Source organism: Lactuca virosa, chromosome 3, assembly GCF_052849685.1.
Source record: "Lactuca virosa cultivar CGN04683 chromosome 3, Lactuca_virosa_CGN04683_v6, whole genome shotgun sequence".
NCBI classification, from domain to species: Eukaryota; Viridiplantae; Streptophyta; class Magnoliopsida; order Asterales; family Asteraceae; genus Lactuca; species Lactuca virosa.
Genome location: NC_136428.1, coordinates 100677844 through 100694718, shown reverse-complemented (window position 1 = coordinate 100694718; position 16875 = coordinate 100677844). Strand labels below are relative to the sequence as shown.

The following is a 16875-nucleotide window of genomic DNA, read 5'->3' as shown; positions in this document are numbered from 1 at the left end:
TCACGACATGATTTGGGTGGTCGTTGATCACTTCACTAAGAGTGTGCATTTCATAGCCGCTAACGAGAAATGGTCTATGGATAAACTTGCGAATTCTTACGTGAAGGAAATCGTGAGGCTACACGGTGTTCCGTTAACGATTGTATCTGATCGTGACAACCGTTTTACCTCAAGGTTTTGGAGGAGTCTACAAGAGGAATTGGGTACCAAGTTGTGTTTGAGTACAGCTTACCATCCGCAAACTGATGGCCAAAGCGAACGAACAATTCAAACATTGGAGGATATGCTGAGAGCATGTACCCTAGAATTCCAAGGTAACTGGGATGAACACTTACCTCTAGTAGAATTCTCCTATAATAATAGTTTCCACTCAAGCATTAAGATGGCACCTTATCACGCTTTGTATGGGGAAAAGTGTCGAACGCCATCATGTTGGCTGGAAGCTGGGAAAAAGCAGTTTATGGGACCTGAAATAGTCCATCAAACTGCTGAAAAGTTGAAAGTGATAAGGGAGAGGATGTTAGCTGCTCAAGATCGACAAAAGAGCTATGCTGACAAGAAAAGACAACCGATATCCTTCGAAGTTGGAGATTCGGTTTTACTTAAAGTCTCGCCGTGGAAGGGACTTATAAGATTTGGTAAAAGGGGAAAGTTTAGTACAAGGTTTATTGGACCATTTAAAGTTCTTCAGAGGATCGGGAATCAAGCTTACAAGCTAGAATTACAGGAAGAACTGGAGGGTATTCATAACACATTTCATGTGTGTTATTTGAGGAAGTTCACGGGAGATGTGCCCGACATAATTCCCATTTCTGAATTAAGGTTGGATGAAAACAAAAGGTTGATTGAAGAACCTGAGGCAATAGTTGACCGTAAGACTATGAAGTTGCGGCGCAAGATGGTTGATTTAGTGCTTGTGCGCTGGAAACATATGAATGGACCAAATCTCAGCTGGGAAACGGAGAGTGACATGATGAGTCGCTACCCGCAGTTGTTTGGTGATGTGTGATTCCGGGGACAGAATCATCCTAAGGGGGAGAGAATTGTAACACTCGTGTTTCTAGCCTAGGCATTAATATTAAGGTGATAGTCTAGGTTAACCTTTGTAACTCATTTTGAAGAAATGAAAAAGGAATTATGTGAATTCTATGTGTTTTATGTGTTTTATGCTTAATTACTAGGAGTTAATTAATTAAGAATAAAAATGAGCGTCAAAAATAAATATTAGATAAAGCCAATATCTATTAAGAAAGTTGTAGTGGTCGTGACAAGGATTACGGATATATAAAGAATGCCGAAATCCGAGTTATAACGAAGAAGTTATGACCTGTCGAAGTTTCACGACAAAACCGGCTCGGTGCTGAATGTCGTAAAAAGTGAGTTTTTGATAAACTACTTTTTAGCCTTAGTGATCTAAACGAAACTCGTAGTGTTCATTAAACGAAGAGTAGGTATAAAAAGAACACCCAAATCTGACTTCGTATGAGGAAGTTATGATTTTTCGAAGTTTCAGCTTAGCAGTAGACAGCTAAAAACTCGAATTTTAGATCGAGTGATTTTTAGCCGACACGACCTAAACGAGAATCGAAGGTCTCGTAAATAGTAGCACAACGGTAAAAAGTCTGACGAAAACGGAAGTCAGATGAAGAAGTTATGAATTTTTAACGGATTTCCTGTCCCGGTCTGTTAAAAAATAATAATATAAAAATTAAATTCAAAATTAGCCGACGAAGCCTAAATGAAAGTTGTAGAGCATAATTTTACCTACGCGTGCATATAAAGAACATCAAAAACGGAGCTCGTATGCGAAAGTTATGGATTTTAGAAGTTTTTGCACAAAAATCGAGAAAATTCGCATAGTCACGTTTTTGCCACGTCACCCTCGCTTAGAACATGCCACGTGTCCGAAATTGGTGAGTCATGCGAGCCACGTGTCCGAGCTGCTGAGTCATCCGAGCTCCTGACTTGATCTGAAGTGGTCCACTGAGAAGGCGACGCGTACCCTTTAGCACATGTCCGAACCCTCGCAAGGCTGCCACAGATGCCCCTACTTCGGACCTAGGCTTCGGTCCAATCACAAGAGGCCAGCAGCCCCTTCGCACATGCATCCCTCGTGCGAGCCATCCCCTGCGAGCTTCGGATCTTCGCCACCTGGAGGCTTCTCAGCCGTTGGATCAGGAGGCTCGCTCCTATAAATAGGAAGGTGCGAGACCTCCCGGGTATATTTTGAAAACTTGTCAATTTTAGCCCCTAAACTCATATTTCTTTCATATTAACATCCCCCAAAGCCCCGGTATCGATTATAACCCCCGGAATACGCCACGAAGTACCCGTGAAGCCCGGAAAATTTATCTTTTCGGTTTCAAAGCCAGACCTTCGCAGAGCCCGGTTTCTCAATAAAACTCCCGGTTTTATTAGAAACGATCGTTTTAGGAAACGAATTGCTGCCCGATTTTCATCAAAACATGTGAGTGTGTAGTTACTTTCACTTTACACATAGATATGAAGTATTTAGCTTAAAATATGTGCTATGTGTAAATATGTTAATTGTTTATTTGAGGTGACTGTTGAATAGATGTTTTATACAAGTTTTAAACTGTATATGTATTTTATCTACAAATATGTTGGGTAGAACATGGGTAGACAAAATAGTCGGTGGGTGTTAAAATGATGAGAGGCCTCAGTGTCGGTGTTGTTGTTGGTGTTGTTGTAGTCGTCTAGCGGAGTATAGATGACGATCACGGACCTTTCTAGACAGTCCAGTGGTACAATAGCAAGTTCGCAACTTGTAGGTGTTGATGAACTAAATGTTCATTTGTGTACTCCAATCCCCCTCATGGTTGCCTTTAGGACATGTATGGCTGAGGAGTCCCCTTAGCAGTAGTGTCCAACCCGATGATATTCCTTAGGTTAAGTCCCTTGTGTTAGGTGTTTAGGGACGTAAAGTGAGGACAACGGGAATGGGTAATCAGGGTTATTGTTGATTGGTGAACTTAATAAATTATTATTATTGTGGGTTGAAAACCCTATATGCTCACCAGGCTCCCAAGCCTAACCCACTCAGCTTTTTATGATTACAGGTAGTGGACCCCGAGCATAGTCGGAGGACGATGAGATATTTTTGGATTATAGGCCAGTAGTTGTAAATAACTGTTGAAAGGCTTATAATGTCTTGTTTATGCTTTTGATCTGTATCGGAACATGACATCCCGAGGTTTTGATATATATGGAAAATATATACCTTCTTAAAGAAGGGTTTTGATAAACTTTTATCATGTTTTATTTTGGGGACCTATTCCGCAACATCTTTTGAAAAGATTTCTCTGATTTTATTTTAAAAAGCATAAATTAAATCGGTCTTTTCTGGCCGAGAAATTAGGGGATGTCACATGCGGTTTCCAATAACGACGTCAACGTTCTTGATCAGTCACCAATATTCGACGATCTTTTGTCAGAGAAGGCACTGAATGCTCCTTTCACAGTGAATGGAAATGAATATAAGTTTGGATATTACCTTACGGATGAAATATATCCAACATATTCCACATTCGTGATGGCGTTTTGACAACCAGTAGAACCAAGAGACAAATTTTTTCAAGAGAAGACAAGAAGGAGCACATAAGGATGTGGAATGTGTTTTTGGAGTTCTAAAATTGAAATGACACATAATAGAAAATGCAGCACGACCATATCAGTTAGACGTTCTACGAGATATTATGTATGCATGTATTAGACCGGAGGGTATGGGAGGGGAGTTTCCCTCACTTTTTGTGGGCCACACCACCATTTCTCTCACTTTCCTTTCCCTTACCTGAAATCCAAGGAATGGGTGGGAAGCTTCCATCACTATTTTTTCTAAATAAAATTAATTGATTTATAATTTTTAAATTAAAAATAACCAAAAAAATAAATTAAAAAGAAAATGCAGTTCATTAATTAAAATAAAAATTACAATAAACCTAAAATTTAAAAAAGTAGAAAATTAAAAAAAAAAACACAAACAAACCAACAACAACTTACGAAAAATATTTTTTCATAATTTTTTCCCTATTCTTCATCACGAGCTCGAGAGCCGGTCCCGTGAGATGATCAGTGTTTTCCATCAAGAACTTCATATCCTCCATTTCTTGTCTCTCCGCCCGCTCATTCTTCCTTGCTTCTTCTTTTTCTTTGTCGAACGCCAAACGTTCGGAGAAATTAAGATTATATCGATCAAACGACGCTGTTATTTTCCGCATTTCGTCAACGTCCATGCTGAAATCCGATGCACCCGAAGAAGTCCCTTTTCCATTCCTTTTTGTTTTGTCCCTACCCATCGGTCGGACAATTTCTTCTAGCTCAAGTTCGTCCTCCTGATTTAAATCTAGACCGACCCGAGCATCAGAGGAAGTTGTGTAACCACTAGAGCCCATTTTCGTTCGCTTTGATTGTTGGACTCCAAAAATAAAATCTTGCTCGTATTTTTTCCACCTATGACATCGGAACAATAATTTCCACCAAATCGTGCCACTTGAATGGTTTTCCACTTCTTCAAGGTAAAATTGCAAAGATTCTTGAAGTATTTGTTCGTCGCCTTGGCCACTTTTTCGTTGGGTTTTTAGGTTGTTGTACAACTCGTTTATTTTTGAAACCCCTTTGTTATTTCTCGAAACTTCGAATTGAGTTGATGTTTCGTACGGTAGTCGTCACCTTTTTCTAGCTCCTCTCGAAACCGTTCTAAAATGCGAAACCAAAAATGGTCTCCCGGTTGTGCGTTTCCATGAATTGAATCTTTAGAACTTTCAGCCCAAGCTTTTACCAAAACTAACTCTTCGTGTGGAAGCCATGCTGTGGGCTTTTGTCTTCCCGGTTTTGCGACACCCTTGGCCGCTTGTTGTTTTCCTTTGTATCGTTGTGGGGGTGGTGTGGGTTGAGTTTCAGAAACCATCTCTTCTTCTTCCGAGTCATCCAACTCATCGCCAAGTTGGAATTGTTGTTGGGGTTGGGTTTGAGTTTCGATTTGGGTTTGGGGTTGGGTTTGGATTTGAGGTTGATTTGGCGATTGTTGATCCGGAAAAACAACAAAGTTTGAAAACATTTGCAGCGTAACATTTGGAACTTGGATCGGGTAATATTGTCTAACATTTTGGTATTGAAATTGTAGTGGAGATTGAATGGGAGCATCGAGTTGGGGGCGATAAACTCCTTGTGATGATGAATCGATAGCAAAAATGTTTCGAGTAGGGGTGCTTAAACTCGAACCATGACTTTTTTTCCTTCGATCGGAAGTTGGGGTTTGATTGTTGGGATTCATTTTTTTTTTGAAGAAAATAGAGGGAGTAGAGGGGTTGTTTGAATGTTGATTGAAGGTAAATAGTTGGGTATTTATAGATGTTTAAAAAGGTAAAAAAAAAACAAAAAAAAATTGACTTTTAATGCATATAGCCGTTTGTATAAAAAAATACCGTTAAACAACGACTACTTCAAAAAAAAATTCGCCCAATAATCGACGGAGAGAGAACACGGAAAGCACTCCCCTCTCCGGTTCCCGCACCACCGTTTCCCGCACCGACGGTCCGGTGTTCCGTCGTGCGGGAATAGTCCCGCTGCCCTTTCCCGCGATGATTTTGTCCGACCTTATAATGCATAACATGGTGATTAAAGATAAATGACGAAATATTGCAGAGTATTCGGCTACGAAGCCCAGATACGTGCAATTTCAACCATAGATGACAGAATATTTACATAGAGTCATTGATATTCAAGAAGCACAAAAACACATGTAACTTCGAGAAGATCTGACTAATTATGTGTACGATGATAACGAAAATGAATAATTTAGGAGTTAAAATGTATTTTTTTGTTTTTAAATGTTATTTGTTTTTTTGTTGTAATGTTTTATTTTTAGAATTTTAAATGTTATGTTTAATTAAGAAATTAGGTTTTATTTAAAGACATATTTTATTAAATTAATTTTGTTTTTATAAATATTAAAAATTAAACCAAAAAATAAAATAAAAAATGATGATATGAAAATTAGTGGATGTTATAACATGTTGGATGTTTTCCTTATTTAGTGTTATGACACCCTGAAGTGACATGACATGTGAAATGACACTTTTTTAATGTGGTAACCACGGACAGAACACGGACACTCTATTCGACGGGGCCGAAACCAATAATCATTGTTTATTTAATTTTTTATTTTTTTTCATTTAGATGTAAACTATGTAATATAATTTACTACTAGTTTAACAAAATTAGTAAAATAGAATAACACTGTAAGACAACGACCTCCGTTTGCGGTGCTTTCGATAAAAGAGGAGCTTATAGATGCGGCTCAATCGAAAGCACCGCAAACGAAGGTCGTTGCCTCACAGTGTGTCGTATTGTGGACTGTGGAGAAAACGCTGAGACAACGACCTCTCGAAGAACTAAATCTACATGTTTTGCCAACCATAAGGAGAACTAATACCAAACTTCAAAAGTAGAACTAAATCTTTATATTTGTGTCAACCAGTCAAACCATAAAGACCTAATTTAATTTCGATAAAATCGACAACAAATCGATTTTTCTAGTACCTAGAATAGTACAAACAAATTAAAAATAAATAATTAAATACACACCATATAAAACAGGGAAGGGTAACAAAATCTATCATGATTCCATTCATTTGTTGGTAGCAAGAACAAGAGTGACGATAATGGAAGCTCTGCTGAGCTCCTCCGCAACTCTACGACTCCGGCCACCGCTTTCTGGCTCCTTCTCGTCCAAACCCTCGCTTCCTCACTCTACATTCACTCACCCCGCCATCAAAACCTCAAGAAATTTTCCTTTTTCTCGCAAAAACTCACAATCTAAATCGCACCCTTGTTTCCGAGTCTGCGCGAGTTCTTCTTCGAGATCTGCAACTGAAACCGCTGTCGGTTCTACAACAGTTCCTTCTGAGATGAAAGCCTGGGTGTACGATGAATATGGTGGTGTTGATGTACTGAAGTTCTCTTCGAATGTTACGGTGCCAGAAGTTAACGACGACCAGGTTTTGGTAAAGGTTGTGGCTGCGGCACTTAATCCTGTTGATTTCAAGAGACGGCTTGGTAAATTTCAGGCCACAGATTCCGCCCTACCGGTAATTTCATCGGTTGTTTTGATTTGTTTCGATTGCATTTTGTTTTAAAGTTAAATACCTTGCAGATAATCTGCATTAAACTATATAATTTCTCGAAATTGTGCGTGATTGATGGTCGTTTGCTTTTCGTTTTCTACCACATTTACTCTGAATCTGATTTTGTTCCCGATAACAGACTGTTCCAGGATACGATGTCGCCGGAGTGGTGGTTAAGGTGGGAAGCCAAGTAAAAAGCTTGAAAGTAGGAGATGAAGTATACGGAGATATAAGCGAGAAGGCACTCGATGGACCTAAACAGTCAGGCTCTTTAGCCGAGTACACAGCCGTTGAGGAGAAACTTCTCGCTTTGAAGCCAAAAAGCTTAGATTTTGCACAGGCTGCGAGTCTTCCTCTTGCAATTGAAACCGCATATGAAGGTCTAGAGAGAGCCGGTTTCTCAAAAGGTAAATCAATCCTTGTCTTGAATGGTGCTGGTGGAGTTGGATCGCTTGTGATTCAGGTATCTTCTTAATTTTCATAAAACTTCACTTCGTTATTCCAAACTTATGAGTAAATTTTTTATTGTGTATGGATTGATAAGCTTTGATGTTGATGATCATGATGCAGCTTGCGAAGCAAGTATTTGGTGCTTCAAAAGTAGCTGCAACAGCTAGTACATCAAAACTCGAGCTGCTGAAAAGCTTAGGTGCTGATTTAGCAATTGATTACACGAAAGAGAACTTCGAAGACTTGCCAGATAAATACGATGTTGTATTTGATGCAATTGGTAAGAGTCAGATAATTATTGTGATTGTAATTGTGAATGTGATGGATTATGGAGATGAAACTTTGTTTTTTGGGTGTAGGACAAGGGGAGAAAGCGGTGAAAGTGGTGGTGGAAGGCGGCAGTGTGGTGGTGTTAACCGGTGCAGTGGCAGAACCAGGGTTTAGATTTGTGGTGACGTCAACTGGTTCCACTTTGACTAAATTGAATCCGTATTTGGAGGATGGGAAGGTGAAGGCTGTGCTTGACCCAAATGGTCCATTTCCGTTTGACCGGGTCAAAGAAGCTTTTGCATACCTTGAAACTGGTCGAGCTACTGGAAAGGTTGTTGTATATCCTGTTTCAGAAGATTATATATTGGAAAAAATGGCAAAATAAATGTAAACAAACAAACATCAAACATATCAATTGTCACATGTGATTTGTGTCTAATATATATAAATTCATGAAGACCCTTACATTAGTAGTTTAGTTTAGGGGTAGGTCATGTCATGTCATGGATTTATTTCACCTTATCTTTTCTAGTTTAAATATACATATTATTGGAAACATTGGATATAAGAAAAAGAAAACACTCATAGAGAAAGAGAGGGTGAAATAGCATGACCAAGACACCAAAAGTCGAAACTACCCTTGAGGAAGTTGTAGTATCCTCCCTGTAGCGAAAGTGATCTATTCAACACTGCTGCTTTAATGAAAGGGTAAGTCAGTAAGTTCCCTAGGGAAACATTCACAGCCTCCTTCTCACAGTGGGTGCATAGTTCTGCAATATCCAAATCCCCGAACTCTGCTTTCACCTTGGTTTTCGCAATGTCACATATCTTTACCCAGTCCTCTATGAAGTCACTGTCCATATACAAATACACAAAAACGGATGTTATTCATAAATTTGATCTTACTAGTTTGTAGGAGTAGAAATTATCTAGCAAATGATAAAAACACCACAAAGATTCTGGTTCTTGGAATGTTGTGAATTTTTTGTTCTTGAATGTTGTTATGAATTAAGCGTACAAAGACAATGAAGAAGAAAGAGGTTATTATCTTGTTTATTCACGAAAGATTATTTATGCTAAGAGAGGCTCCCCTTATCTACATATATGTCATATATGGTATTTTTAACTTTGTATCAAATCAGACAAACCTCGAATCAAAACCAAGTTTTCTCGTATTTCCAATTAAGGATGTCAAGGGAATCCCACAAATTTCCAACTATCAATGTAAAGGAAATATAACCAATGTCGAAATTTGCAGTTGGGCTAATTTGATTAAACATTGTTGGGTTGTGGAGTGTGATAGTGATGAATCTATATATAAAATGATGCAGTTGTAAACATTCAAAATCAATAATATCTTTAGTTTGCTTGTGGACATATCAAGATTACCTTAATCATGTGAACTACATAAGTGTTGTGTGTGTTTGTCGTTCAAAACCTAACAAACATATAAATAGTATTGCAGACACGAGTTTTTGTGTTTTGAACCTGTGACCTCAAGGTATTGAGCCTGACCCTTATAAGCTACCAGACTGCTCTACCCTCACATGCAATAAACGTGTTATTTTCGAAATTCTAATTAGCCTCTTTGGACTGAGGGATCTCTCCCCATCCCAATAAGGTTTCTCCATCAAGAACATATAATGTAGCCTTATTTTTCCCCTTTCATAGCCACTTAAGCGCATTTAGAAATTCTAAGCACATCACCCAAACAAGTATACTTGAACCCTTTCGACTCCAACATGTAGGAGCATGCCAAGGTTTCCTAAGCTCTGAGACATGTCTAGCCAGCCAGCCAGGGGCGTATCTACCATATAAGAAGGTAGGTCCTAGGACCTACCTAAAATTTGAATTTCATTTATAATATATATACCACAAAAATTAGGAACCACCTTAGAAAAAATAGAGGACCTACCTTGAGTTTGTTTTTCTAAAAAATGTCTTAAAAACCATTTTAAAATGGGCAAAAAATAAGTTATATGGGGCATTTGTGCTGTTAAATATATAGGGTTAAATATAATATATAGTTTTTATCAAACAATAAGGTATCAATGCACTAATAATCAACTAATTTTTCATTAAATCGTTCGGTTTTTTCAATTATATTTCAGTCGGTTTTTTTAAAAATTTTAATTGGTGGTGGCTGATCGGTTTTTTCAGTTATATTTCATTAAATCGTACACGACCCGACCCGACCTCTCACAAGTGTTGTTGGATTTTTTTATCGGCTTCACTTAATTTGGGAACCACGTTATATTTTGTTCTAGATTCGCCACTGTGTCTAGCATCCTTGCTACTCCATAATTCATTTGGATGTTTATTAATCAAGTTGTTGGCAATCCTGCTAGAATCGTTCCACATCAATACATTTCCAACACTCACTTCTTGATACGCCATAAAACAATCTTTGTTGGGGCACATGTAGAATGAACACCTCGGATCTAAGATCCATGCCTTGGATCTCCCAAAGCTACACCTAGGGACTAACTCCTTTTCAGAGTTCATATATTCTTTTGCAGTGTTTGCATTTCCTTTATTCTTAATTTGGTGGACACTCGTTTTCTCAATGTCCAATATCATCCCACGACCTTGACCTTCCTTTTTTTATTTTTTTTATTTTACATTTTTTGGATCTATCCTTATTCCGACTTGTTACATTCAATCCCATCGGTAGAGTTTTCAGAACATTGCACAATGCTGCATGGAGTGCAAGAGCTTGATGGAACTTCTTCACCTCAACGTTTTTAAAATCTATCAAGGTGGAGTTTAATTCATCAAGATGATTATATAAGAAGATAAGAGCATAACTTTCCTTCATCGTCAACGAGAATAACCGTTGATCCTGAATTTTGAATTCTCTAATTCATTTGTATTGGCTAATTATCACCCCTAGTGAAAGATGCCAATTGAATCGTCACCTAATCAAACCTTACAACACTTTCAATCAACAGTAAATCGAAACATCATCAAAGAACAAAATAGTTGTCTTTTGCTCGAGCAAAATCTAACCACAAAATGTATTGCACGGGAACATTTTATCAATCTTCCATGAAGCTATAATATCAATTTGTTATGAGGACATGTGATCGTACTATATCGATTAGGCAAAGATGAAAAGACAACAATGAATTCGATTCTTGAATATTGTTATGCATATAAAGAAGAAAGATGTGATTATCTTGATTATTATCTTGCATTAATTTTTCAGAAAATTGTAAAAAGTTTCATTGTGAGAGGTAGGTAGTATTACTACTTACGAATGTGTTGTCCCGTCGTCCGGGATAGACATGAGTCCTTTAATCCCACCACAGCAGCTGTGCCCCATTACTAGAATATTTTCCACCTGAAGACCAAATTTTTATTAAACCAAAATTAAGCACAACTTCCTTAATTTAAATATGAAGCTAAAAAAATGCTGTCTAATATCACCTTAAGATGCACTACCGCATATTCAAGAGCTGCCCCCACTCCAGAGTACTTTATCTGCACAACAAAAACAATTATTGATTCATCTAAACTAAACTATATATATCCACTCTCATAAAGTCACAAGCATTGCAAAAAAATATCAATCTTAAGGCTCGAAGGAGTGGGGATCGGCACACTTCAGCAAACACCGCCCCACGACTTCGGCAAGGAGCTACCGATGAGAGAAAAGAAATTAATGTAATTTTTTTTTACCATTTTATTCCATTTTCTCATTTTCAAAAAATAATCCATTTTCAGAAAAAAAAAAACTCCCTTTTTAAAATATAACCGTTTTTTCTTCAAAATTTCAAAATTTGAAGACTCTATCTTTCACTGTAAATAAAATCAATCTTTATTCTTCACGACATTCAAATCTTTTTCATTCTACTCTCCTAACCTTTTTATTTTTCATCTTCTGTAAAACTTCTCACTAAAAATGGCTCGTGTTTGGTCAATTAATTAAAAGATCATTGACCCGTTCATGGGTTGATGTAATAGAAGACCCAATCAACATTAACGTCACTACAACTACTTTCTGGAGTAGAGTCGTTGAAAGATTCAATTGTGAAGCCCCTCTACCTCGAAGTAAAGATCAAGTCTTCTCCAAATAGAGACTTACAAGCGCAATTTCAATTCATTTTAACAATTAGTTTCATAGGGTGATGAAGTAAGCCGAGCAAGGTGAAAATGAAAATACTTGATCTTTACTTCGAGGCTTTCCGTGTAGAAACCAACAAACCTTTCCGGCATGTTAAGTTTTGGCAAATTGTAAGGCAGTGCTCCGGCGTCCACTTTAAGCTTGTTGTCTTCGAATTTCTAATGGGTTGTGTGTTTTAATTTCTAGTGGTTTGTGTGTTAGTTAACAATGATTTGCGGACAAAATTAAAGGACCATGTGCTAGGTAGATGACATGTTTGTTATGATTAATGAAATGAAAGATGCAAATTAAATAATTGAATTAGGTAAAATTAAAGATGATGACCTTGTCATATTGAGGGACCATGTTTGCAATGTTTCGAACCATAAACGCTTCACCTGGTTGGAAATCTAAGATGTGTGATGGACAAACCCGAGAATCTGAGCACGCAAATACCATGAACTGCATTTCAAATTAAATTAAATTAAATTAACCCCAACATAACTATTAGAAATTTTCCATTATGTGGTCCAAAGACTCTATGTTTAACCAGCTAGTATCATTATTACCAGATACTTTAGTATAAGTGTAAGAGAGATGACCTTGGGACTTTGTCCTTTGCATAGCTCTTCATATAAATCTGGGTTCTTTCTGCGGAAATAGGCATGAACTGATAACTATTATTATTTCTTCAAGACAAACACAAATTAACAAACTAATTTAAGGTCGAATAAAACAGTTCATTTAAAGCCGTACAGTTATCCCCTAGTCGACAAAAAAAATAGTTCAGAATTTAATATTTCTGTGTCTTAAAATGATATAAGGACTAAGGTACAAAACGCACTCATATTTTTCTGTCTTAAAATGAGCAAATCCGGTCTTTATCCTCTCTACCGGGTTAACGGCTTTGGTAGAGGCCGCCTCCAGATCAGCCGTTAGTTGCTTGATTTTCGCGGCGGCGATGGTTTCAAGCTCGCTTTTCTCACTGCAACACCACCGATAATACGATCGTAAATGCTGACAGTACGTAAAAAACAGACATCTGAATTTGTCAGTAAGATAATGGCTGACAGCAGCAATTGCAGGGCCCCACACACACACAGACAAATGCATATATATGGTGTCGCAAAAAATATCGGGTGTAATTAGGTCAAATGAAAAAGATAATGAGACTGATTAAGGATTTAATTTCATAAGAATATGAGAAAAAAAGGATTATCTAATCCGATCATTTAACGAGGTAACGAATCAAACAATCGTAGTCATGGAGGACTATCTTATATATAATTTGAACAAAATTAATGGAAAAAACACGTACCTGAGAAGCTGCTTCAGTCCTTCAATGGCGTCGTCGTATGAATACTCTTCCGTCATCTCTTCTCCTTACGAACTTGACGAAATTCTGATAGACAAAGAAAAAATAAATTATAATCGGATTAAATTGCAGTCGAGTATATAGCTTCATCAAAGCACGTATCAGATCATATATTTACATACATATGTTGATGAGTGATAAAAAATCCAGAGAACGAAATGATCAGACAATCGGTACTCTTTGATGAAAGAAAACGTAAAGAAACAATGAAATCATGAGCGGATGATTGTGGTTATGATGTCGGTGGATCATGTGGAGTACTTGAGTTACATTAAAACCTTGTCGTTGTAAAGTTGAACATTTGATCGCTGCTTCAAATTCAGATCAGCTGGCTGATGGTGACGAGGGGATGAAGAACAGGCCAGACCACACACGTTTACGCTTCCGTAACTACCTTATTTATAGCTACACCTTTAGAGCCGTGTATCTTGGTGGATATTAAGGTATTTTATCCCATACAAAAAATGGTAAGAACCGCGATACAAAAATTGTATGAACCGTGATTCCATTTATCAACAACCATGTTAAAGGAACAAACATTAAAAGTAATTTTTGGATATAATGCGGTCATATGTGGAAGATGTATATTGAATGAAATGCGTACTCAAGGATATGGTCACATAGGAATTGGTGTTGATCAATTATGCAGTTTGTCTTTTGGGTCACCATGAATCTGTACCGAAAAACATAATTTTGAATATCCGACTAACGACTTTCAATGTCTTACGTTTATCTAGATATCTAGAACAAAATGATGTTTGATCACTTACCTTGGACTGGATCGTACCTTAGGTCAGTACTTGTCCTCCCGGAAGAAATACCTTATGTATTTTGTGAGTTTAACTATATAGTTGTTGTAACATGTGTAAGTAGGAGTCCATCGGAGATATGTCCACCAATACAACAAATTAGTGACACAATTAATAAATGCATCAGCCTATTATGTTATACATTTGGCTGAAACTAAAAAGCAAGAATAAATAAATAAAGGGACCAAAATTTTTATTCATCAATAAATTATGAATTAACTAGAAAAGATTAGAGAACACACTTTTATGTTATAAAGACTTAAAGTTTGAATTATGGTATTGTTACCAAATTGAGCAAACTTAGAGACAAAGGAAGATCTAGGGGCTTATGCCTTATATAAGGCATGTAATCCCTTAGATTCCCTAACCATAATTCAATATCTTTCAATATCTTCTCTTCTCCCATCTCCTCTATCTTTTGATGACTCAAAGAAACCCTTCCAAATGATTGTTCGATTTTTTCTTGTGCACTAAGGAAGAAAAGCTCATTTAAATCCAAGGGGTTCAATATGATATTGGAACTCTCTTTTAGGTTTTCTTGATTCTTCTTAACATCAAAAAAGGTATTAATTACCTTAACCTTCTTGTATAATAATTCTATTTGGATAATGTTAAATGAACATTGATTATATTTTGTGCTTTGTTTTTGCTTCTGGTGTTTATGTATGAAATTGTTTTTTTTATAAGCATCATAACCCAACAAGATACATATAATTGACATTGTCATAATAAACGATAGTTGTAATGAGAGAACATTGTAGCTCACAAAGAATATTGTGTAACTGTGACAAACTGTAAAATTAGGTCAACTTTCGCCGATCAAACCACCATGAATGTAACATCCCAAAAATCAGAGTAAAATTTTCATTTTTCCAAAACAACCCCAAGACAATAATTGTTTACAAAAACATTGTTTCAAAAGTATGATTCATAAATCAGAGTATCCCAAAATCCAATAACATAAAATCCGAAGGACGTGCACGATCATGCATTCACCTTACCACAATCATCTGAAATACCTGAAACAATAAACTGAGATTGTAAGTCAAAGCTTAGTGAGTTTCCCCAAAGTACCACAACACAACAGAGCATATATACAATCATGCATGTTGGGTCCACTCAGTCATCGGACTAGATTACCCTCGAGTCCACAACCATCGGGATGGATTACCCCCGACCCAATTAGTCATCGGACTGGAATGCCAACTTATGACATGCTCAATCAGTCATCTGACTGGTATGCCAATATGTAATGGGCTCATTCAGTCACCGGACTGGAATACCCTCGGGTCCATAGCCATCGGGTTGGATTACCCCCGGTCTGTTAGACACGTACATAGCAGTAAATATTCAACCCAGAACATACTATGTCGACATAAACAACAGATAAACAAATAATAAATCAGCAGGCAAATCAGGCAGATCTACAGATCGCTACCTCATAGCAACATCCTATATACCAGGATACAGATCTAACAGATCACTACTGCATAACAACATCCTATATACCAGGATACATATCTAGCAGATCACCACAACATAACAACATCCTATATACTACGATACATTGTTGGATATAGTGTCTAAGTCCATAACTATATTTGGTATGTACTTGACCCGACCCGGCATGATCCATTTGGGTTGCACTTTACCTGAACAATTTATGGATAATCGTTTGAGAATAGTATAAGTTATGATTTATTAATATATTATAAGTCCTAATATATTAATATAAAATCATATTATTTAATTAGTATTGATCTATAATTAATCTAGAATTAATTTAGAGATCAAAAGTATGACTAATTAAATATGGGCTCTTGTATTTATATAGTGTGGGCTAATGCTTATTTGGAATCGGCTAGGCTTGCATGGAAAGTCCATGGATACTCCATGGAGCTTTAACCCATGGATCTCATGGAAATGAAAAGACATGGGTATTAGGGTTTACATGAATGTAACCCTAATCCACCACACTATATAAAGGAGGCTTTGGTTCTTGAAATCACATGAGTTGTGGTGAGTAAAGTAAGAGGGCCGATTTCAAGAAGGTGATTACTATTCTCTCAAAGTTCCAAGTTTGTGGTGATTTGTGATTTCCATTTGAGGCATCCACACTATTGGTGCTAGGCTCTAAAACTCCAAGAAATCAACTACAACTACAAGGTAAGTAATTCTACTAGCTTTATTTGATTCAAGTTCCCCATGCCATGCTAGATAGGATAAGAACCTTAGAAAAATAATTATTTGCATGTATCATAGTCAAACATAGATCCAAGGTTTCTAGGGTTGCATGTACACCATAGGAGTGTTAGAATGCTCAAAACCCATCAGTGGTATCAGAGCTTGGTTTGTTTTATTTGATACTTGATGCAAAAAAAAAAAAAAAAAAAAAAAAACTTGAAAATCGAAGTTTTGTTCAAAAGCTCGTATCAAAATTTCAAGTTTTGTATATGTACTTACGATTCTTGAAATTTTTGATATGAACATTCATAAACATATGAGTTTAGAAGATCATAGAAATTATGTGCTAATAATTGATTAGATTAATTCTTGATCTTTATGTGTTTTAATGGAGTCCATAACTAGTTCTTAAGTTATGGATAACCAAAAGTCACATTTATAAATAACCATTAAAAGAACACATAGGTTACAAAAAATGAAGAGTCTTCATTTTTAATAACCATTAACTCATAAGTTATGAGAAATGAAAAGTTTTGA

General features: G+C 36.8%; 2 protein-coding genes across 3 annotated transcripts; one reads left to right on the top strand and one right to left on the bottom strand.

Annotated features, from left to right (window-relative positions):
• The first annotated feature begins 6624 nt into the window (after positions 1-6624).
• Positions 6625-8322, top strand: LOC145166294 (2-methylene-furan-3-one reductase-like). The gene is made up of 4 exons (XM_079085234.1): positions 6625-7109; positions 7285-7608; positions 7716-7875; positions 7955-8322. The coding sequence occupies exons 1-4, from the start codon at positions 6684-6686 to the stop codon at positions 8248-8250; spliced, it is 1206 nt and encodes a 401-aa protein (XP_078941360.1). The 5' UTR covers positions 6625-6683; the 3' UTR covers positions 8251-8322.
• LOC145166295 (carbonic anhydrase 2-like) lies at positions 8281-13754 on the bottom strand. Of its 2 annotated transcripts, none has more exons than XM_079085235.1 (8): positions 13468-13754; positions 13289-13372; positions 12815-12955; positions 12540-12621; positions 12316-12432; positions 11295-11348; positions 11123-11208; positions 8281-8718 (listed from the first exon to the last, which is right to left on the bottom strand). In XM_079085235.1, exons 2-8 carry the CDS (start codon positions 13342-13344, stop codon positions 8448-8450), a joined length of 807 nt encoding a protein of 268 aa, XP_078941361.1. In that variant the 5' UTR covers positions 13345-13372; positions 13468-13754; the 3' UTR covers positions 8281-8447. The 2 variants fall into 2 exon arrangements, with proteins under 2 accessions (XP_078941361.1, XP_078941362.1); XM_079085236.1 differs by having other exon boundaries at positions 12573-12621; positions 13468-13747.
• Positions 13755-16875: the final 3121 nt, after the last annotated feature.